Source organism: Leucopleurus acutus, assembly GCF_964270905.1.
Source record: "Leucopleurus acutus genome assembly, chromosome: 13".
NCBI lineage: Eukaryota > Metazoa > Chordata > Mammalia > Artiodactyla > Delphinidae > Leucopleurus > Leucopleurus acutus.
The window spans coordinates 66605662-66629003 of record NC_139155.1 but is presented as its reverse complement, the minus strand read 5'-3'; the positions used below and the strand labels follow the sequence as shown (position 1 = coordinate 66629003).

Sequence of the window (23342 nt, the reverse complement as noted above, 5' to 3'; positions counted from 1 at the left end):
TTTCTTTTCTACCTGTTTGGAGCTTAAATGCTATCTCTGTTAGTTCTGGGTTTCCCTCAACACCCAGGCTGCCAACAGTCTGCCTGTGCCCTCGTGCTCTGACTCTTGCTCCCATTAGTTCTCCATTGTGCTCCCTTCTTGTCTGTTTGCTGTTCTCTTTCCCCTTCTCCTCATACATTCACACTAAGGGTACAGCAGCCTTTTACTTAACCTCTGGGTAGCACAGGGTTAGGGGGGACTCAAGTTGCTGAGCTTCTTAGAGCCGCCCTGAGAGTTTTCTCCCTGCCCACATCTCCCCTTAGGTCCTAGCTTCTTTGGTCCTCTCTGGCTCCAGGTCTCCCTCCAGAGTCCCACCCCCACCTCTCACCAGCCTGGACCACCTACCTGCTCTCCCACCATCACTATCCCTCCCTTGCCCGTTTCTCTCCTTGGATGTCTCCCTATCTGAACTCTGTGGTTAAATCTGCTTACTGGTTCCCTCTCTCCCTTTAAGCTCCACAAGGGTGTCCCATGCACCACTGTACCCCAGGGTCTGGGGCACAGAGCAGTGAATACCAGGAGAGAGCGGGTGGGTGGATGGTGGCAGCTGAGTCTGCAGGGGAAGCACCCACCTGTCAATCCCAGTGGGACTGGTGCAGTGAAGAGGAAGAGAGGTCTCCTGGGATCCCACCCCACCCAGGTGCAGGGGCACAGACTGCCCACCCTCTGGGTCCCAGAGAAAAAACCAGACTCAGGGGAGCAGGCAGAGTAACGTACTAACATTTTTAATACAGTCTGATCAGATCAACTCACATCACAGGGTCAACCTTGGCTTGCTCACGTGTGATACAACTGAGGTGTATGATGTCCCCACCTGCCAGCTCTCCTGCCTTCCAACAGCACTGAAACCCCCTCCCTCCCTGACCAGACTGGCATTTTTAAAATTTTGCATAAAACTATTTCTTCCATAGACTCCAAACAATCAACTAGCCAAGTTAATTATGGTACATCTAAACAAAGTTTAATCCTAAACCCTAACGTGTGACTGCGGTTTACAAAGAGCTCTGTATCACCTGGGATAGCTTTCAGTAGCAATTCACTACAACTGGTCCTAAAAAATAATAACAATAATAATAATAATTAGAGAATTAAAACCCAACAGCAAGTTGAATGGTTAAAATCACCTAAGAACTGAAATTTGGGGTAGGAGTGTCCTCGATTGCTAAGCTTGTCCTAGTGGCAAAATGCTAGCCTTCAAGCAGGGCTCAGAAAGGTCTGGGGCCCTCCGGGTCAAAGGTCAAGCTCAGGGGGCTCTCAGAGGACACTCACCCCATGGTCCACGGGATGCTGTAGGCTTCCAGCTTCCTTAAAAACAGTTGGGCATCAGCATTGTGTAAGTGGGCGGAGACCCTACTGTGGTATCTTTTGAGGGAGATGAGAAGGGGGAATGAGGGATTAGAGAAGGGGCAGGGGACCAAAATCACCGAGGTCCCAGAATGCTGTCAGGTGCAGGTGTGGAATGGGGGTCACTAAGCCTGAGCACCAGGAGCTCCAGCTTCCGCCTGTTAGAGAAACCAGCCCTGGTGTTGCCTTGGAGGCCTGTGTAGTGTTTTCTGCCCTCATCCCATACCGGGTCTCACAGATATTTCTGCCGAGTATCAGATGAGAATCTATTTCTAAAGACCATTGGGGGTTAGGGGTGGGTGACAGGGCTAGAGGGGGAGTTAAAAACGAATAAAAATCTCTCAGCTACAGAACCCAAAGACACCACTTCCCTCCGCATTCACAGCATTTCTCAGCGGTCCCCGGTGGCCGTTTCTGCGGGGACGCAGCATCTGCCTCACTTGCCCTCAGGCCCCATGGGCTGCTGGTCGACCTCAGGATCTACCAGAGATGATGCAAACGCCGACTGAACAATCTGAAACCCAAAGGACTCAAGGAGAGACATGTTCTGCTGGGGAGAGAAAGGCGAGCCAAGGGCAGGGCCCAGGTCCCCCAGAGGGCCCCCGAGGGCCCGGACATGCACCTTCTGGATGTGTTTGTTCAAGTAGGACTTGGAGCGGAAGAAGCTCCCGCACTCGGGGCAGGGGTACTTCTTCTCCCCGTCAGACTCCATTTTGTTTTTGGGGACCGCCATGTCACAGGAGAAGGATCCATTGGTGCTCTGTTTCTCGGGCGTCTTCAGGTCGCTGGCATCCGAGAGGTCACCGTAAGAGTCGGAGCTCTCAATCGGATCCTGATGTGAGCATTTCTGGCCTTCTAGGAGGAAACAGAACACAGAGGAGCGGTGAGGCCAGGCTATGGGGATGCCCCCTCGGAGGGGTCGCCAGGGGCCAGCTCACAGGCTCGTGGAGGGCAGCCGATGGCCAGCCACCGCCCAGCAGAACCCACAGAGGTTCAGCTGGTCAGTCAGGGAGCCTGGCGTGCCTACAGGGGTGAGACAGCAGGGCCTGGGGCTGCCAGCCTCCCTCGCCGCGGACTCTTCATGCAGGCGCACGTGTACTGCTCACCACCATCTCGGCCTGCTTCAAGGAAGGGTATGGAGAGGGGACCGCCTCTGTCTCCACCCAGGACAACCCAAGACCCCCAGCTCCTAGGTGCTCTCTTGGGTGCCTCTGAGGGTAAAACAGCTGTTGTGATGATGCTGAGCAGGTACGCCAGTGGCCTCACCTCTGCACCAGACTGGCTGCACCCTAGCAAGCCAGAACCAGAGCCGCGGGCTCTTCAACCCAGGCAGACCCTATCGACGGCTGAGTCAGAGCCAGTCCTTTTCCCAACGCTGCAAACACAAGCCCTGCCCTCACTGCCTCTGCCTGCCAGAAGCCTTCCAGGCCAAGTTGCCAAAGCACACAGCTTAGAAGGAACTAAACAACTCAATCGGCCAGCTGTCCCTACGCAGGGCCCAGAACAAGGTGGTCCTCGAGACAGCCCTCACTGATCTGCCTTGCCCGGCCCACACGTGAAGCCTCCACAATGAGCTCCTTCCTGCCTGGGTTCAGAGCGCCATGCCGGGAAGGGAAGTCTGTGATGGGAGCGTGGAGCATGCCATCTTTGCCATCTGCCAAGCCCCTGGCGTCATCCCCAAGGCAACGACGACTTGAAAAACCACAGAACAACCCGAATCAACAAGTGGAGGTGGGGCCTAGGGAGCTCTACGCAAACCAACTCGGAGTCGGCACCATGCATCTCACAAACGCGGCCAGAGGCTCTCCGGAAAGGGCTGGTCACAGCAACCAACCACCCCTACCGAGGGGGAAGCCAGACCTTGGCTCCCTCTGCCCACAGGGTCAAAGGAGAAGAAAGCATTCAGCCACAGCTCCACACCATCCTTAAAGGGCCACAGGCAATGGACAGGCCCAGAGGCTCATCATGCAGGGCTCCTCTTCCTGCCCTGGGCCTGGGGCGTCCCTGCAGGGCTCTGGACGTGGGGGCTGGCCAGGAGCGAGGAGGGTGCTGGGGAAGAGGAGGCGGGGGCTGGATCTCGGCAGGGCCCTAAAGCCTCACTCACCGCCCTGGAGTGAGATTCCCCATTGTGACTTTTGTCCTGGAGGCCACTGCCACTCAGATCTCGAGCCTCCTTGAGGCGGCCAGCAAGCCGGCAGCCTTCACGCCTCCCCACGCCCGGCCCAGCGCCCCCACAACACAGCCTGCGCAGAGAAGCAAAGTGCAGAGCAAGGGGTCGCTTGCCTTTGTTGCCATAGGTCCTGGCGCAGTGGAACGCTGCTCCCCCATTCGGGATGGGCTCCTGGTGCCTGGAGACCTGGGGAAGGGGAACACCGTGGTGGGTTTTAACATGGACCTTTAAGTAGGAGGCAGAGGAGAAACCTAAACAAGACAAAAGGAGATGAGATCCCGCAGCCGGCACACAGACACCTCTCTGCTTCCCCCACGCCTCTCCTCTGGCCGCACTGGCTAGCACTCCTAGAAGGGGCCCCTCCTTGGCTCAAAGGCGCTGCAACCACAGGAGCCACCTGGCTCAGGAGGGAGGGTGGCACTGTCCTTGAGTCGGCTTCTCTGCAGAGCCCGCTCTGCAAGGCTGTGGAGGCTGCCTGGAGGGATGGCCTGAGATCCCACTCTGGCCAGGGCCAGAGGCCAACTACCTCGGCTCGCTTGGCACCTCAGTAACAAGTGGTCTGAATGGATGGTCCACAGTCCCAGACCAGCTACAGGGACCACGGCTAGAAATGCTGTCGGGAAAGTACATGGGGCTCCAGGGCTCCAGGGCAGCCATGGGACTCCAGCCGGCAGAACACGGCTGAACACGTGTGAAGGCAAACCATCTGCGCAAGAAGCCAGACGGAGGCAAGATGAAATCCCAAAGAAATGCCTCCAGGAGTCCCCCTTCTTCTACCTGTTAAGACATGCTCTATTTTGCAAACTTTCTCACCTTCAGAATAACTGGGTTTAGTAACTGTTTAGACCTTTTGAAGAACAATGAAAATAGGAAGTTATGTTAAAGGGGGTGTGCAGTCATCTCTTATTCACAGTGGTCTTCTTGGTTCGGTTTTGGAGGATCCAACAGGTTCACTTAAGGAAGAAGAAATAGGCACAATCCTTGTCTTTATTTTGGGGGAGGGGCAATCCAACCTTCTGGGATCTGCTCCAGACCCACTCAGATGCTCCAGTCAGTTTGAGCCTCGAGATGCCTCAGGCTGGGAAGAGTGATCTCGGGCCAATTTCCACAGCAGCCACGAGTCTGAGGAGATGGAACCAGGTGGGCTAGTCAAAGGATTTCCACTTGGGTTTCCGCAGGAAGGAGCTGGGACATCAAATCCTCCCACAGTCAAGGATCCAAAAGTGCCTTCGGCAGGAACCAAAACTTTTCGGCAAAAGGCCCACTTGGGGCGCTATGCCTAGATGGTGTCCCTTTAGTCCACTCCAGATGCAGCTGACACATCCTCGGGTACTTTCATTCCCTCGTTAAATTACAGTCACGGGGTGGCAGTGGGATCCACTACTAATGGGCCAGAGGCTGGAGAGTACTGTGTAATGTCTGCACAAGACTTGTTTGAAAAAAGTCTGAATTGGCCTGGGCTTTCAAATGCTACTGGAACTACAATAAAGGTCACCTTCAGGGAGTGACAGAGGTGTGCAGGCCCAGCGCACCGCATGCATCGCTCTGTGCTTTGCAGCCACATGTACAGCTGCTAAATGGCAGAGCCTGGACTCTAACCCCAGGACCACGTGCCACCACGTGGTCCTTCACCACTGGGCAGACTCTCTAATAGTCTCTGTGTCTTGGTCCCGGCCCTAGAAACATCCCTTCAACTTTTGCAGTAGGCTCCATTATCACCATATACATTCCTGTATTTCTCTGCCACGTTGGTGGATTAGAATGAAAGCTGCTGGTAGACAGGCTGACCTGTGGGAATCTTATTCAACAAACATCCCCCCGATGGTAGCAGCTGGTGGTTCTGGAGGGAAATGGGGGGCTGGGTGAATCTTCCTTCCTTTCCTGACAAAGAAGACCCTCCTGGACCAGATGCTGCTGTCCTGCCCTGCCTGGTAGAGCACGATGTCCTGCGCTGTGACCAAGTGGTCTGCCTGGGGCCAAGCAGGGGACAGACTGACTTACGAGGGTCCCATATAAACACTCCTCGGAGGGAGGCTGTGGTCAGGAAGGAGCAGATGAGACTCACAGGACAGAGGATCTCAGCCCTGCCCCATGGATGGCGCTGCAGCCCTGGCAACCAACAGAAATATCAGGACTTTCCAACTGATGCGATGATACCACTTTAGAAGGGAATTTTTTTCTTTGTTTTTTAATCCCTTGCGGGGCCCTCTGAACTGGTTTGAAGCTCTCTCCACGGTGCCTCAGGGCAGGGCCACTGCAATCAAGAGGGACAGGAAAGGAGGGAAGGAGCACCAGGAACTATTATGTTTACTCCTTGTGGGAAGAGCTGTGCTGGGGAACACAGCAGATGCTCAATGAAAACTCACTGTTTTCTCCCGAAAAATGGTCTGGGGACCACGTGGCAGGGTCCCCTTGACGCTGCCCCAGCTGTAGACTACTTACTATCTATAGCAAAACCACATGGCGGGTGGTAGGCGTGGATCCACAGTTGCCACCTAAGGCCCAGAATTTAAACACAGAGCAGCTCAGCAGCCAAGTTTTGGGGTAAAACAGAAGCCGAGTTTCTGTGAACGTATCTCTGAAGCCAGACACATTTGGCCAGAATTCTAAACTCACCTGCCTGTTCACCACTGATTAACCAAGAACCAAAGAGGAAGCTTTCTACAAGCATCAGAGTGATGGGAACACTGAGCACACACGTGACTCCACCACCACCGACGGGCCACCCTCTCTCACGCTCCAGATACGGAGAATATGCTACCACGAGGCTACTGCTTCTCCACTGCATTTTCTTGCCTGGTGTGCTGTAATTCGCACTCTGGAAGCAAACTCTCCTTGGCAGCTTCCACATCTGTGCAGGGGTCAGGGACGGCTTTCTTCTTGTCCACACCTTGGTGGGGCTGTGCCCAACTGAGCCGTGCTGGAGTGGGGGCACCAAGTAGGCTTGGGTCAGCTCAGTCCAGGGGACAGCAGGCTGTCTGCGTCTACCACTGGCGCTTGCCTCTGGCTGGAGAGAAGGCTTTCTCTACCCTTTAAGCAGATATTTGAGTGCAAGTGTTGTCTCGGTCAAAGACCGATTTCCAATATGCTTTCCCGCTTCCTCCCTCACAGCAGTACATACACATCTACATAAAGACCCTGCTACAGAAACTTCAAAAGAAGGGAAATCATGGCAATCTACCAGGTCCTTCCCACTGTTCAACTCAACTGATTTCCTCAACTTGAACGTGGGAAACAGGCTTTTGTAGCCATCATACTCCTCCCACTGCAAGTTATCTTCTCTGCAGATGGGATGGTCTACGTCCTGATATGTCTCCAGGACAAAGACAAGGTCATCTGTCTCCAGTGTGGGGCTGGACCACCGGCTGCATCTCCTCTCTCCCGTTCTTCACAGGCAAGAGTTGTTTGTGTGGCTGAAAGTAGGCAGATGGATGGGTGGTTAAGCTGATTGCTTAAGAACTGCTGGGACTGGAGGATCTCAGGGCACCTGGAAATTCATCTGATCCTGCCTCACCCGCTAACCGGCTGGCTGAACGTTAGCCTTTGCTTGAACCCTTGTAGAGAGAACATCCATTTATTTCTGCAGCTCCTCCTGTAGTCACAGCCTTGAAAGGACGGCCCAGAGCGTCCTGCATTCTGATTCCAGTGTCTCAGTGTCTTTGGCGGCCTATCCTCTTCCTGGAAAAACTGCCTTCCCCTTCCTTTTCTTTTTTGGAGGGGAAGGGAGGCGTCTTTTCCCATTTCTGCCGAAGAAATGAGTCCAGAGGTAGAATCCTGCTCCTTCTCTTCTGATGAAGAGCAAAATTGTTTTCTCTTCCTTCTGAGGATCCAGGGTGGTTTAGACTAGAGCCCTCTTCTGTCTTCTTGGAGGAATGGGACTTTCTGCTCCGACTCTGGGACCCAAAGCTGGGTTTTTCTGTTTTAGCTTTTGGGGTTTTTTTTGGCCATGCCACGCGGCTTGTGGGATCCTATTTCCCTGAGCAGGGACTGAACCCAGGCCCTAGGGAGCAAGAGCGCAGAGTCCTAACCACTGGGCTGACAGGGAATTCCCCCAAAGCTCTTTTGCTTACGACCCAGATCTAGCGTTGGCTTTTCTGAGGAAAGGTGGGCTCTGGTTCTACTCTCCAGGCACCCCCACCCTGGCCACATGGCCTGTGGCTGCTGCCCAAGTCCTCTTTACCAGCCCAGGGAAAACAAATCCTGATGTACAATAGTTGTGGGCTTTGCCACATCAGCTGTCTCCTAACTGGGTCGACGTTCCCTGCTATTCCCGGCTGCTCGCAGCTTTTCTTTCCTCCTGAGTGGGGCCCACAGGGGCTGTGGCCCTGGGTCCCCCACTCAGCTCCCTGCCACTTTGTAATCAGGCTTTATCTCTGTTTCCTCATTGGCGTCCTCCTCCGCCCTAACTGGTTTACCGCCTCTGGTCTCTGACCCCAACTCTCAGGCTGAGAACTTCAACCCTGAAACCCCGACAGTACGCCCGCTGACAGCACCGTTGCAGCAGGTCTCGAGTTAGTTGGGGGCGCGGTCAGGAAGCCACGGGATGAAGCAAGACAAGGAACCATCTCTTCCTAGAGCTGGGCAGCCACAGCCTGATAGCTCTTTCCACACACAGCCCCACTGCTAGCTCCCCGGAGGAAGCTCCTGCCAGAAAGGGCTCTATTGACATATCAGAAAATAGGACAGATGCTTAAGCAGCTTTTCTGACCACCTCCCTGCTTCCACAGCAGGTTTCCTGGTGGTACAAACGTTGACATCGAATGGCCTTCAAGGCAAACCCCAGGTGTGCAGTCCCCGGGAGGAACCCAGCTCAGGGCACCAAGAGAACACCCAGCCACTCAGCAGGCTCCCTCCACCAGCAACCTCAGGGCATGTGGAGATAGCACAGGACGCAAAGTTTCCAGCCAAGGACTGCAGGAGGGCTGCACCTGGTCCAAATCAGAGTGTCAGCGAGCTGTGTCTTTCCTGACAGTTACAAAGTGTAAGGAGGGCCTCCCAAGTGTGCTGCTGCTTGCAGGGTTCAGAGAACTTTCACCTACCTTGTCTCCTGGGATCCTCACAGCAGCCCTGTGAGGTGGGCAAGGGGGATGTTCTCAACCCCGTTTAGAGGTGAAGAGACTGAGCCTTCGAGAGGCGAAGGGAGAGTTCAAGGTCACACAGGAGGGTGAAGTGGGAGGGGCCAGCTAAACCCTGGGTCCCCTGCCTCCTGGCTTAGTGCTCAATCCACTAAGCCACACTCAAGACTTCCAGAAGTGTTGCGACAAGAGTGTCCCAGGAGATAGGACTCTCCAGCCACGTCCCCACCTGGCCAAAGCAAGCGCACCATGCAGAAGCATCCTCACGCTCACCAGACAGCTGCCCCAACTCCTTCAGCAGATAAGGCGCAGCCTCCTCCACTGACGCTGCTTGCAAAACACGAACCTCAGCCCTTCTAGCAGCCAACGAGCCCTGGCAGAAGCTCAGGGACAGGACAGACTTCATCCAACACAACACCAGGGCCACAGATGCCACCTAGGCCAACCTCAGCCGCAAGCACGCTGCCCTGCTCAGAGCACCTGCCACTTTCCGCTCTCGTCAAGGCCACAATCTACCTGGGCCTGGGCTCTTCCGACCATTTGTGCTAGAAAGTTTCGGCCCTTGTCCATCTCCAGACTCGACGTCCTTACCTGGCTGCTGACTTTCACGTGCCAGTGGATCAGCCAGCAAAGCTCTTGAGCAGGACCCCTCATTCTCCCACCTCTTGGGGCCTAATGACTCCCACCAACCTCAGTAGCTCAGCGCATCCATCCTGCCCCCTGGGCAGCAGGTGTGTCATGGGCCCAAGCCTGGGAACAACACTCTCTGCTGTTCTCACTTGCTGAGCTCCTGGCAACTCCTGTTCCAAGCACCCCAGGTTTCTTGGAAAGGAAAGGGTGACAAACAGCTGGCTGGGGGATAAGGTGTTTATCGCTCAGTGGGAAGGGAGGGAGGGCTGGCCATGCAGAGTGGAGCCTGAAGCAGGGTGGTCAGACACCCCCCAGCCTCCCACATGGGCTCAGGCCCATCCCCTGGACATGAGGGAGTAGCAGGGAGATTACCTCGGTTACAGATACTGCAGAAGTTGCTGGGCCCCTCGCTGTGCTTCTTCAGGTGGTCTGCCATGTACGCTGCCCTCAAGTACTTCCCGCATACCTGGCAGGGCACCTTGTCTTCGTGACAGGCCAGGTGGGAGCGCAGACGGTCTCGGGTGGCAAAAGAAGCATTGCAGGTCTGAGGGCAGAAAGGAAAACGGGGTGAGGTAAAAGCTGGCGTCCACACCCAACTCCCTACCGAGCACACTGTGGCACAAAGCCATTTCCGGCCAACACAGGGACTCGCTGTATAAAGAGAACTTCAGAATGCGGCCAGGCTTCCTCCCCAGATGCCAAGTAAGCCGCTCCTACTCCCCATGGTCTTCCCCACAGGACCCCTGAGCTGGGATGACTGGTTCCCACTGGCCCCCAACATGCACATTACATGGCAGGCTGAGCTCTGCAAAACAAAAGAGCTAGGGGCTTTTCATTCTTAAACATTTAAGAACTGATGTTTGTTGCATTGGCTGTAAGTGAATTTATAGAAGAGCTATTGGCATATAAACGGAACAGTCTTCACCTTCTCCACCCTGGGTTTCCCCTGGTTGCTTTATACAAAGAATCCAATTTACTCACTTTATTCAAAAGCGACATTAATCGTGGCCACAGGGAAATGGAAAGGAAAGGCAGGACAGAACACAGAGATTACTCTTCATAATATCTGTGTGCGTTTGTATTGAGAAAGCAGCCCATGAAGTGACAGTGTCAATTTTGCGAATGTGAAAATTAGCAGAGAGTGAGGGCCGGAGGCTCCGGGGGCATCTGTGGAACCCCAGTGCTGGTGCCAACAAGGATGGCGCCACCCTGCGCTGACCAGTGCCCCCCACTGTGCCAGGCAGGCCCCAGACTTCACCTTCAGAGCCCTTCGTCGCATGCAGTGCATCCTCACGGTGGCCCTCGAGGCAGGCCGTGCTCTCACCCCACCGGCCAGGAGCTGCAGTCAGTACCACACCCTGGGAAGGCAGCCCCGGGTCCCCTGACTTGGTCTCAGCCCTGGGTCTACCCCCAACATCTCTCCCCCAGCCCGGGCCTGCATGGCTGCCCAGCCTTGGAGGTCACGGAATGTCGGGAAAGCCCTCAGGAGAGTTGAATCTGGTGACCTTCACTATTTTGGATCCACGGACATGTCTCAGGAGTTCTAGTCAAGGTTGACTCATTGCTTTTCTCTGTACCTGTGTTTACCCTTTTAGAGCCACAAGAGAAAGCAACATTCACCTTTAATTGCATCACAGACCAAACGTTAACCCACTGAAGACCCGCCACCCCGTTAACTGGCTAGAATGGGGGTGTTCCTGCGGCTCCACTGAACAGAAACAGATCCTGAGACCTTAAGGTAAGCGTCTGAACACTGTCACCATGTACAACGTCTATCCATTGCTTTACTGTACAATCAGAGGGAGAAACAAATGCATTCGATGCTGTGGAGGTAGAAGACACCGTGGTTGCTACCCCAACCCCAAATGTCTGCATCAGGACCAGCTGAGCTCTTAGTCGTTATCTTTTGAATAAATGTTACGCATTTGAATAGAACAATTTATGCTAACAAAATACAGTTGACCCTTGAACAGTTTTCCAGGGTTTGAACTGAATGAGTCCACTTATATGCGAATCTTTTTCAACAGTAAATACTATGGTAGGTGGTACACCATCTGCAGTTTGCTGAACCCGCAGATGTGGAACCGCGGACGTGGAAGAATCACATACACAGAGGGCCGACACTAAGTTGTATGTGTATTTTTGACTGCTCGGAGGGTCGACGCCCCTAACCTCCGTGTTGTTCAAGGGTCAAGTGTACTGCTTTCATGTTTTATATATTGAGTTTATTCATCTGACAAATGAGGGAGCTAAGTTTAGAGAGTAATTTGCACAAAGCACAGGGCTCAGCTACTAGAGAAAGCAACACCCTGCCACTGCCGGGCCAGTGCCCTCCCGATCCTCCTGACCACCCTGGGGTATTCCCCTCCTCCCCGATTTACAGCCGGGCAGACAGAGGTCCTGAGAGGACTCGGGGCAGCTGGACTGAGAACCAGCCCCTGAGCATGTGTTCTTACCACCTGCAGCCTCAGCAGAGGTAGCTTCTGGTAAAAGGTGTGGATAGTTTTTATCAGTGTACTTGGTAGCCAGGGCTGTCCTGATAGAGGTGACAGGTTCTGTGCAGGGAAACTTGAGCACTTAGGTGACTCAGAAAGCACCATGGGTGCGGTCTCATGGCCACAGGTGGGCCCCACCGGCAGGGACCTTGTGACCCAATCATAGGCCACAGTGGGTGGAAAACTGAATCTTTCCCCAGCCCCACCAGACTGTAAACCAGAGTAAGGGGTGCCGTGAACACCTGCGGGAGATAGGGGTGCACCTGTCGATTTATCTGGGGACGGGAGCCGGCTTGGCCAGACAGCGACTTGAGGACCACCGCCACAATGGCGAGAGGCAGTGTGGTCTACACCGCAGAACTCAAAGGAGCCAACCATGGACCAGGTGTTACGAAAATGCAGCTGAAAGCACACATTCAGGATCCCACCTTCTGTGGCCCCTGGGAGAGGGTGCCACTAGAGGGATGTGAAAGAGATGCCTTGTTTCTCTTGCCAACTTTCTTTTGGGATGTGTCCCTTAAAGCACTGCCTGTCATACTTTGCTAACGAAAGATAATGGACAGCCAGACTTCAATTATCCACAAGTGGATTATCCATTTGGGGGATTAGCTAAGCAAAATTAAAGCTGCAGACCAGGCTGAGTTCTCCCACCCTGTCCTCCATTGATTATCTCTCAAGGAATGAAAGCAAACTTTAGCCTGAGCAAACATAATTAGGAATGTAAATCTGCTGCTGGGAAAACAAAACAAAACGAAACACAAACGCAACAAAAACTATCACTGTGTTACAAAGCCAAGCTGAAATGGTGGTTGGCTTCTCTGTGCCAGGATTGACCCTTTGTGGCTGGAGTACCCAAGGCTTTCTGAACTGTGAAAGTGCCCAAGTCCGAGTCTAGGCCTGCCAGAAGTTCAGACAACACCAAACATAAAAGGCCTGGTCACTTAACCCAGGAGAGAAAGGAGAGAAAGGCTGAGGAGAGAGATGGATCTCAAAGAAGGGGGTGCCCGGAACCTCCATGCTGGGGCCACTCAAGAGAAAAACACTTCCTGTCCTGGAGGCAGGGAGAAGGCAGAGGGACCCTGACAGGATCAGCACCCCAATCGATCGCCGGTGGTGCTGGGAACGGCCGCCTCGCCCCCAGCCCTGCGCACAGGCAGCCTGCTATTGCTGGAGGCGCACCTGCCAGGTCCTGGCCCAGCCCCCAGAGAGGTTCATCACCACTCAACACTGAGCCCCAGCCAGGCTCCCTTCCCTCCCTGCCAGTTTCTCCCCGTCCCAGACTTCCAAATGCTTTTCTTCCCAAGGGTTGAACAGCTCAGGAATGGGGCCTCAGTGGTACCAGGGGCACCGGTGCACGCCTACTCTTGGTGGCCTTTGAGCCTGGCAGCCTCAGGGGGTATCTTAAGTAGTCTTTTCCATAGCCTTGGAAAAGTCTGAGGGCAATGCATGTGGGCTTAGCACCATGGGCCTTGCTGTCATACCCTTGCTGTCACACCCTTCTTCTCAAGGGTGTCAGCTCCCTTATTCCCATTTCAATTCCTAATGAGTTATCCCTCCAGCCCAAACCCCCCAACCAGCCCCCAAGAAGTGGGGCCACTGGGAGCAATGGGAGAGGTCTGAGCTGTTCTAGCCTCTCGGCTTCAGGCTGAACTCCATCTGGGGTCAATGTCCCAGCCCACAGCACTCACAGATCGAGCAGCATTGGGACATCTGGGCCATTTAAGCACACTGAGGCCAAACCCCAAGGAGACTTGCGTGTCACTGCCAAGCCTGAGCCCCCATGCGCCCACGTTCGGAGGGCCTTTCCCCTCAAGCTGCGGCACCCGTCTCTGTAACTGGCCCCTACTGTCTCCTCTGTGGCATCAGGAGGGACCGAGAGGTATGGCCCATGCCCAACTCTGCCAGGGGCTAAAGGAACCAACTCCCAGAGAGCTGTCTCTTCACCTCTGATACTTTCAGCAGACACACCATGCAAAACAGATGCCCCGGCTGTTTAACAAAGCCCAGGCACACCTGGCCAGCCAGCTCAGAGCCTGAGAGGCAGCACGTCTTCACCTGCACCTGCCAGGTCACTGTTAGGGGAGTTCTGGCTGTGGGGCTGGAGGCAGGGCCAGCAGGCTTGTGAGAGTGTGTGTCGGAGGGGCAGGGCAGGAGCAGGCTCATACACCAAGGGACAGTGATGTCAGTGTTATGACACAGACCAAGGACAAAACACACAAAGCCTCAAACGTTAGAATGAAAACTTTTATCATCACTCCTATTATCCCCGCAGAGCCCGCGGGGACTGAAGGGCACACCACTGGGATCCGACGGAGGTCTACATCTGCTTTATCAGCACCCAAAGCCATATATTGGGATGACCCAATGTAAAGCTACTGGTTAATCTAGTTCCTGAGCAGACCTGCTAATAAACCTCAAAACCACAAAAGTCTAATTCACAAGCCAGAAATGAAAGCGGACCTGTGTGAGTGGGAAGGGACGAGGGCAGCACGGTTGGCCCAGTTGGAGTTGCGCCGGAGTCTCCTCTCCTCTGGAGGATTCACTCCCAGGGTGGGGGGAGGGGTGGCCAGGCCCCATTCTAGAAACCCCTTAGGGGAGGTGATGCCAGGGGAGGGGAAGCATGTAAGCCAGTGGCTTAGTTCCTAGGAAAGCATCAACCTCCAGGCAAGGTCAGACACCCAGGGGTACCATCTGCTAAAGAGGGAAAACAAGGCAAGAGAGCCCAGAAAGAAACGTGGAGACCATGGGGAGGACCCAGGAAGGAGCCCTTTCCTACCCCTATTTGGGGTCCTTGAGCTGGGAAAGAGTCCAAGTCACCCAGGGAGGAGCTGGGCATGGTGGGCAGGGACCACTCTGCTGGCCTCTCCCAAAAGCAGGGGGCTCAGACCACTGCCACTGCCGTTCCCCTCCACAGAAAACCCTCTCGGGAGGCCCCGGCTAGCCCACAGGCCACTGGGTAAAGGCCCGGCTGCCCTCTGGGGCAGTCCAACCCTGCCTCAGATAGCCCGGCGGGGCTGGGCAGAAGAGAGCGTTGCTGGAGGGTGCCGGGCCCAGGTTTTCGAGGGCTGGGAAGGATTTTTTTAGAGAAAGGGAAAAGGCGGTGTCAGGAACCGAATGGGACGACCTCCACAAAGCAGGCTGGGCAAAGTCCCATGATGGCAGGTCGCTAGGAAGAGATTCCAGGGGCGGCAGGCCGCTGCTGCTCCCAACCCACACCTGGAAAAAGGGCAGAGAGTGCAGGTTACCCCCCCAGGCCACCGGGCATGCCCCCACTGCCCTCTGGGCTCCTCCTACTCTGCTGGGCCGCTCAGCACACTACCTGGGAGAGTCAGAATGTGCTCCGTGATGAGAGACAGACGGAGAGGAGGCAGCGAGGCACAGGCGCATCCCAGCAGGCCCACCCCCGGTCTCCTGGCCGTCTGGGAACACCACCGCACCTGGCCCCTGGGGGCTCTCTGCCCCACCTACAGCACGTCCGTCCATCCCTCCCTATTATCGGTCTCCCCAGACCCTCCTCCTTGCCACCAACAGGATAAAGAGAAGCAGGTCACCCCATCAGACGTTGCAGTAAACACCCCACAACTCTGTTTCCCACTCAGATGGTAGGAACTTGGCCCAGGAAAGGGGGTACGACCAAGGAGAAGATAGAAGTGTGTTTTCCACCCACACAGGAATGCTCAGTGGCCAGGAGAGGAAGCTCAATTTTCTGGGCATCACAGAGCCCCCAGATATTGTTCAAGCAGACAAACCAAGGGTGAGAATCTTGCCCAGCCTCCCCTACCTACTGCTACACAAAGAGCTCTCAAGGACAGGAAACCACCTCGCTTTCCAGTTCTCAGAAGCCCTTGGCTGTGTGCACACGTGGCTCAGGATGGGTTAAGCAGGTGCCAGTGATCGCACCACTCCCTGCCTCCTTCACCCCCACCCCTGCGGCCTGGTGCTCTGAGCTGAGGGGACCCAGAAGCAGCTCCAACTCAGGTCAGGCTGCTGGGCATACAAGGGGAAGAGTTGTTGGCTGGACCACCAGGAGCCCTTAAGAAGCCATTCCCACCCCACGGTGGCCCCTGCAAACTGCTGGGAACCAGAAGCCGGACCCAGTGGGGTGCCAGTGCCCCCAGGACGACACTTGTCCAATGTGGCCCACCATCCAAGGAGCTGGCAAACGCCAGGAGAGGAAAGCCAAGCAACAGAGCAAAGACAGAGACGGGTTGGGAACCAGGACCCAGCGACCAGGAAGGAGGGGACATCAGCGGTGGGAGGGAGGGGGCTGGGGGAGAACAAAGGAGAAGAGCAGACAGACGGTGGGGGGACAGAGGGGGAGGTGTGCACAGCGGTGGTCAGTCAGCCAGCCCAGCACGCACAGCAGCTGGCTCATGGCCGTAGCTGTGAGGACAGCAGCATTCTCTTTCAGCCCATCTCTGCCCCGGCCCAGCCCCTACCTGACACTTGTGAGGCCGCTCAGAAGTGTGCACCTGCTTGATATGTCCGTTCAAGTGATCAGGCCTAGAAAAGAGAACCAAAAGAGACTTTAAAACAAGACCTTAAGAAAGGGGGCTACAAGCTTGGCCAGACCCCTGCCCCGACAAGGCTGGAGAGGACTCCCTCACCCCACCCCAGCATGACAAAGAAAAGTCACCACCCAGCTCTGGCTCCTGAGGCCCAGGCCTCTCTGCCCTGGATTTCTCTAGAGGGGGAAGGGGAGTGAGCATTTGTCTCTGACCTTGCCTACCCGCCTCCCCCCACCATTTCACTCAATGATTTCTAGGACCCAAGGAGGGGACTTTAGAATGAGACTGGGCTGCCTTGCTGCAGCCTTTCCGGGAGGGGGTATGTGTGATTCATTGTCCAGACTAAAGCCCCGTAGAAACTCAGCATTCCCCTCCCCCAGCCTCTCCCACCACAGCAGCCAATGAATGCCACCCGGATGGAATTCAGTCCCCAGAGGCCAAGGGATGAAGCCTTAAGCCCCCAGCTGGGCTGGTAAACCAGATGCCCGACAGAGCAGGTGGGCAGGGGCTGCCTGACCGGTAAAACTGGTTCCTGCTTGGGGCCCCTCTGAGGGAGTTTTCCATCCCTACATTCATACACACAAGGCCCTCAGTACCCAGGCAAGTTAAAACGAGCCTTTTATTCTGAATATTCTCTTAAGAGGAAAAACAACCCTCTGCTTGCAGACAAGTCTTCAGTTCCTTATCAGGCTCACTAAAAAGTCAATCTAAAACGACATCCTGCCCTCCTTCCTCTCTGTCCAGTGAACATAAAGGGGATCTGTGGGTTCAGGTGGGCTTTGGAGCCACCAGGTCAGAGCAGATCAAAGGCTTTGCTGTTCAGAAGAGACTCTGGGTGCCCAGCTCTGTGCCCCGTGATCCCGGGGCTGTGAGAGGCAAGGCCAGACTCTACTGACCCAGGATTGCCAGTGCTGTGCGGGGGGACATGGAGGCATGGGAGCATAAGGAGTCCCAGATGCACTTGTTTCGGTCCCTCCCCCGGCGGCCATTCAAGCGGGGAAAGTCGCTGGAGGAGCCTGGCCTCCCGCCCCCAGAGGGGGCCCCTCGTCTGGTGCCGGAAACACAAAGGGAGCCCAGGGAGAAGAATGGTGAGGCCCGGTGGCTGCGGCCTGAAGAATCCGGCCCCTTCCCACAGGCCCCAAGGAAGAGAGATGGTAGGGCATGCCTAGTGCCAGAGAACTTCCCTGAGGGAAGAGAAAGCAGTTCTTGGCCACATCATCTCAAAATCAGGGCCGTTAAAACACTCTCCCCAAACCTGACATGGCCCTGCAAGGTCAAGTGAGCCCCCTGCAAGTCTCACACCCCCAGCTCTTGGAGAGGAGCTATTCCATGAGTTAGGAATAGGACAAGTCATGGGGGGTGGGCACCATTCCTCACCTGGAGAAGCCTTTCCCACAGCTCTGGCAGATGTAGGGCTTGCCCACGGACCCATCGTGGGACCGCACGTGGTAGGACATGCGATCTTTCCTCTTGAACCGCAGCCCACACACGGGGCAGGAATAGGGCTTCTCCCCCGAGTGGGACAGCTTGTGCCGATTGAGATGGTACACATCACGAAAGATCTTGCCGCAGATCTCGCAGGCCACCTGCTTCCTGGTCCGGCTCCTCTTTCGGGGGCCGTCGGGGTCCTCAGAGATGGGTAGCCCATTCTCACCCAGCCTCGGAGGAGGAAGGTCGATGTAGCCCAGCTGGAGGCTGGTGACACCATGCTGGGCCTCGTGCTGCCGGAGCCGGTTGGCATCAGTGAACACCTTCCCACACAGGCCACATGGAAGGATGCCTGCCTCCCTCAGGCCCCCTGGGGACCCGAACATTGAGTCCAGCAGGTTGGCCTTCCTTGGGCGGCCCCGGCCTCGCTTGCCAGTCAGGGGAGGGGCACTGGATGCCACATTGGGGAATGGGGAAGTCAGCAGTTGGGGGGACAGGGGTCCGGCCACCATGGGCAAGCGGTCCACCCCAGGTAACACAGGCAGGGAGGCTTGGCTCGCAATGGCTGCACCAGCCGCCCGAGCTGCCTCCTCCTCAGGCTGCATGCTGCCTGCGATGCCATTGCTGTTGGCTGCCAAGGCTGCCCCATTGGTCATGTCCAAAGGGAAACCCAAGTCCGAGGTCCCAGGGGGACGAAACAGCATGATGTCAGCCCGGGCAGGGGGCACCAGGATCTGCACATTGGACTGTTTGATGACTTCCTGGCAGATCTCAATGACCGACCTCATCAGCAGAAACTTGGCGGCCGTCATAAGCTCGGGGAAGCTCTCCAGGCGAACCACAATGCGGGAAGTGTAGGCGAAGTCCAGGATGTCCCCGAACACCTTGGAGCTGATGGTGTGCATCTCCAGCTCCCGGCTGCCCCCAGCCCCGCCGCCCGGGGCCGCCGCTGCGCCCCCCACGTCAGCGGGACCCCCGTCCGCAGCTCCGCCGTCGCCCAACTGGGCGCTGAACACCGACTCAAAGTACTCGCTGCAGGCAGCCAGCACCGCGCGGTGCGCTGGGAAGCTCTCGTCGCCCACCCGCAGGAGCACGTCGCAGAAGCGCCCGCCGTTTTTGCGCTGCTGGTTCAGGTTGTGCAGCATCTCCGTGCTGTGTCTGCTCACCTGGTAGGTGTAGCAGCCCGACGGGCCGCAGGAAGCGTCGTTCACTCGCTCCATGGCCGCCGCCCCCTCCCCACAAACCGGGCCGCGTCACTTGCCAGCCCCACTCCCTTCCCCTAGGCAGCAAGAAGCGGGGTGCAACGAACGTGTCTACACTCCCCACACGTGCCGGCCCGGGGCTCTGTAGTCTCGCAGGTGCGCGGAGCGCACACACCCCCTGCCCGGATCGGACTGTCTAGACGGCAGGGCACACCACCTCCCACATAGCTGCCCCCACCCCTGCTGGATCGTGCACTCCTCTCTCCTCTCCGCCCGCCCGCCTCCCCTTCTCGGTCTACCTCTGGGGGGTACGCGAGCACAGAGGTGCGCCCCTCCCGCAAACGCGCCTGCCACCTCCCCTCCCGCCCGCCAGGCGGCGCCGGCGCGCAGCCAAGGGGGAGCGCGCGCGCGCGCGCGCGCGCGCGCAGGGAGGAGGAGGAGGGGTTTGTCGCGCAGGCGCGCGCGCCGCGGTTTTACCCGGGCCCGCTGGGGGCGCGCGCTGCGTCCCCTGCAAAGCGCGAGCCGGGGCGGGGGCGCCGGAGCGGAGGAAACAAAAGGCTAAGGCTAAGGCGGCGGCGGGGCGCGCACCGGGGCGGCAGCGCGGGCCGGGTCCCGGAGCTTGGCGGGCGGAGTCGGTAGCGAAGGCTGGAGCGGGCGGGCGGCGGCAGCGGTAGGGCGGGCCCTTTCCCGGGCCGAGCGAAGGCGGCGGCGGAGCGGCGGCGCGGCGGCGCTGCGGCCCTGGGCTCCGTGTGTTCGGAGCGGAGGAAAGATGGCAGCGGCTGCACTTCCTCTTGCACTTTCACCCCTGGGGGGAGGAGAAGGAGGGGGCGATACCAACAACACCCCCCCTCCGCTTGCAGAAAAAAAAAGAAACGGCGAGCTCGGCTTGGGGGGCCCCCGGCGCCCCCGGCCCTGCACGTGCGCACCCGAATCCCTGGCCCGGACCGCCCAGCGCTGCAAACTTTCCACTTTCTTTGTCCCGAGCCCCCCCCCTCACCCAGCCGAGGATGCACGTCCCCCCTTCCCTATTTATACCCCCCCCCGCAGCTCCGCTCCCCCCCGCTTCCTGCCCCCCCTCCCCAGTCCCCTGCTCCGCCAATGCTAGCGCAGACTGAGCCCCCGTCCGGCCCCCGCCTCGCCACCCCGCCCGCGGGGCCGGGGGCTGCAGTCTCAGCCCCCCCGGACCAATGCAAACGAAGCGCCTAGCCAGCAAACCAGCTCCCACTGCCCCTCCCTCCCCGCCAAGAGTGGCGGAGAGCGGACGGGGCGGGGGGTGGGGGGAGACCGAGGGGCGCTGATGTGGGCCCCCCAGCCAGCGATGTGCACCCGTAAGTCGAGCGGGCGTTGGTTACCCTTCGGAGCCCCCCTTCGATACCCGAAATCCCCAGAAGTCGTCTGCAAGCGCCTCCCCGCTACCAACCCCAGAGAGGGCTCGGGGTCCTGGCTGGGGGCAGGCCGAACCTTCGGAGCTGCTTCTGGACCCCGCTCACTGACTGAACCGAAGGGGCTGCGCGCCCGGGAAAGCTGGGGATACGAGGCCATCGTCCACCCTCTCCCCCAAACCGCCACACGCCAAGCTTTGTGCCCCAGGGAGCGGAAAGTAACCAGCTCGGGGAGGCGACAACATAGAGGCAAGGGCGATGGGAAGGGGCAGGGGTCCCCGCGCACCCCAGGGAAATGGGGGTACTGGACCCTCCAGGGAGCACCCTTTGGCCTCCTGAGGTCGGGAGCATCCCCGGCGCCCGCAGCCCAGCGAGTCGCCGAGCGCTCGGGCCATGAGCCCCGCCGGCGGGCCTGGGCGCTTTGTCCCGGCCGTCCGGGAGATGCTGCCGCGCGCGGGTTGGACACAGAGGTTCATCTGCCTGGGAAGAGCTGGCGGCCGCTGCCAGGCAGCCCAACTTGGAGCCCTGGGCTGCAGGCACCGCGTGTGCGGGCGGGAAGTTCCCACAGTTGCAAAGAGGGAGCGAAGTATGTGTTCCAAACTTTCCACGGTTCCAAACTGAGCGCTTCCATTAAGAAAAGCGGTGTGCGGGGGAAAAGCATTCTGGGTATTAGCATGCAAATGAACGGGCCAGGCTTCCAGCTCCGCTCGGGATTCCCACCGCCGCGCTCCCTGCTTGCGCAGAGCCACGCGTGCCCACGGGTTCCGGGGGTGGCGCCGCGGGAGGACCAGAGTTCGAATTCGACACCTGTGCTCTCTGGTTGAGTGTTTTGGTGACGGTCACTTGGCCTTTCTGAGCCTTAGTTAAACACAGTTTCCTAATATGAAAACCGGGGACAGCAACACCTGTCTCTTGAAGTGGTGAGGTCTGCACAGCACATAATTCTGGGCTGGGTGTCTCTCCTTACACAACTCCGCCCTTCCTAGGTCATAGTAGGTGCCAAATGCCTGTTGGAGAAAATAAATGATGAAGCTTAGAGGGCTGAGGGAAGTTCCCCGGACCCGGAGCCAGGCGATCTGTGTTCTAAGCCCAAACTAGCTGTGCCACCTCAGGCCAGTGCCCTAACCTCTCTGACCCACAGCTCAGATTCTTTGGTGGATTCGGGGAACCGGCAATTTTTGTGTTTGAGAGCAGCCACAAAGAAAGAGGGATCTGGGGCTTCCCTGGTGGCGCAGTGGTTGAGAGTCCGCCTGCCGATGCAGGGGACACGGGTTCGTGCCCCGGTCCGGGAAGATCCCACATGCCGCGGAGCGGCTGGGCCCGTGAGCCATGGCCGCTGAGCCTGCGTGTCCAGAGCCTGTGCTCCGCAACGGGAGTGGCCACAGCAGTGAGAGGCCCGCGTACCGCAAAAAAAAAAGAAAGAAAGAAAGAGGGATCTGATTATTGAGGGCCTACAGTATACACACAGACTCTCTCCAAGGTAAATATATTCCCATTCTACCAATGAAGAAACAGGAAAATGAATGACTTGCCCAAGGCCACACAGATAGTGGTGGAGCCAGAAATCCAACCGGTTAACCCGGGTGTGCCCCTTCCTTGCCAGTGGCTTCTGAACCCCCTCAGTGTCTCCACATGAACGAGGAATTGGTTCTCAGTCTGCCGTGCTTAGAAAACAGGGTGCTGAGATGTTCCTCCCAGAGGGGTCATGCTGTGAACGTGGGTTCACAGAGTGCTCTCAGATCACTGATCCACAGTGCTCTGAGGAAAACAGGGAAGATGCACCAGCCCCATTTTGCAGAGAGGAAGCCTGAGGCTCAGGGAGCTTGAGTGATTGGCCTAGGATCCCACCATGAGGAAGTGGCCAGACACAGATCCAGATCCCAGTCCTGACCGCAACTGGGAGCTTTTTCCTGCATGTCACCTTGGCGGTGTAATTGTGTAGGAGGCCTGTGATGCTCTCCCAATTTCATCTATAACTGAACCTTCAGTCTTGCCTATATCTTAGGCTCTTTCTTTTTTTTTGAATTGAGGTGAAATTGACATAACAAAATTAACCATTTTAAAGTGTGTAATTCAGCAGCACTTACTACATTCCCAATATTGTGCAAACAAGACCTCTGTCAAGTTCCAAGACATTTACGTTTCTAAAAGAAAATTCTGTCCCCAATCCCCACTTCCTCCAGCCCCTGGCAACCACCAATCTGCATTCTGTTTCTGTGGATTTACCTGTTCTAGATATTTAATATAAATGGACTCATACAATATTTGATCTTTTGAGTCTGGCTCTTTTCACTTAGCATAATGTTTTCGAGGTTCATCCACGTTGTAGCACTGTTATTCCTTGTTGTGGCTGAATTCCACCATATGGATATACTACCTTTCCTTTATTCATCCGTTGATGGTCTTATGGTTATTGTGAATAGTACCACTATGAACATTTGAGTACAAGTTTTTGTTTAAGTATCTGTTTTCAGTTCTCTTGGGTATATACCTACCAGTGGAATTGGTATCATATGATAATCTATGATAATTCTGTGTTTAACTGTTTTCCACAGTGGCTGCACCATTTTATATTACTACCACACACGTCTTTTTATGAGCAATTGTAGAGCTGATCAAACCTATTTTATGAATAAACATGCTGAAGCCCAGAGAGATTAAGTAACTTGTCCAAGGTCACACAGCAAGGTTCAGACTAGAACCAAACTTTCCAGAGTCCCTAGCCTTCCACCCACTAAGAGCCTCCCAACCTCCTTCAAAGACCTGAACTAATTACCTGAGCATTCACTGATTTGACAAACCTGTCCAGTGAACAACTAAGTTAACTGTATTATGAAGCTCCTTCTCTTCTCTCAACATCTGTTGAAAGAGCCCACCGCCATGTTCCCAATTTCCAGGCCGCACCTTGACAAGATGCAGAGCTCACAATCCCTGCGTCTGCCTCCTGCTGCTGGCCTGGCAGGCCCTCTTCTGTTCCCATGGAAACCACGCACCTCCGTTTTGGCAGTGCACCAGCTGGACAGCGAACTGAGAACATCCTTGTCTCCCAAGCTAAGTGGAGCTTCAAGG

The 23342-nt window shown here is 56.4% G+C and overlaps 1 protein-coding gene across 2 annotated transcripts; it reads right to left on the bottom strand.

Moving 5' to 3' along the window:
* Positions 1-780: 780 nt before the first annotated feature.
* PATZ1 (POZ/BTB and AT hook containing zinc finger 1) lies at positions 781-18916 on the bottom strand (the record flags this gene model as incomplete). Of its 2 annotated transcripts, XM_082852962.1 has the most annotated exons (4): positions 17639-18916; positions 16193-16256; positions 9631-9802; positions 781-2238 (listed from the first exon to the last, which is right to left on the bottom strand). In XM_082852962.1, the coding sequence occupies exons 1-4, from the start codon at positions 18907-18909 to the stop codon at positions 1820-1822; spliced, it is 1926 nt and encodes a 641-aa protein (XP_082709088.1). In that variant the 5' UTR covers positions 18910-18916. The 2 variants fall into 2 exon arrangements, with proteins under 2 accessions (XP_082709088.1, XP_082709089.1); XM_082852963.1 differs by lacking the exons at positions 781-2238; positions 9631-9802 and adding an exon at positions 14691-14969.
* Positions 18917-23342: the final 4426 nt, after the last annotated feature.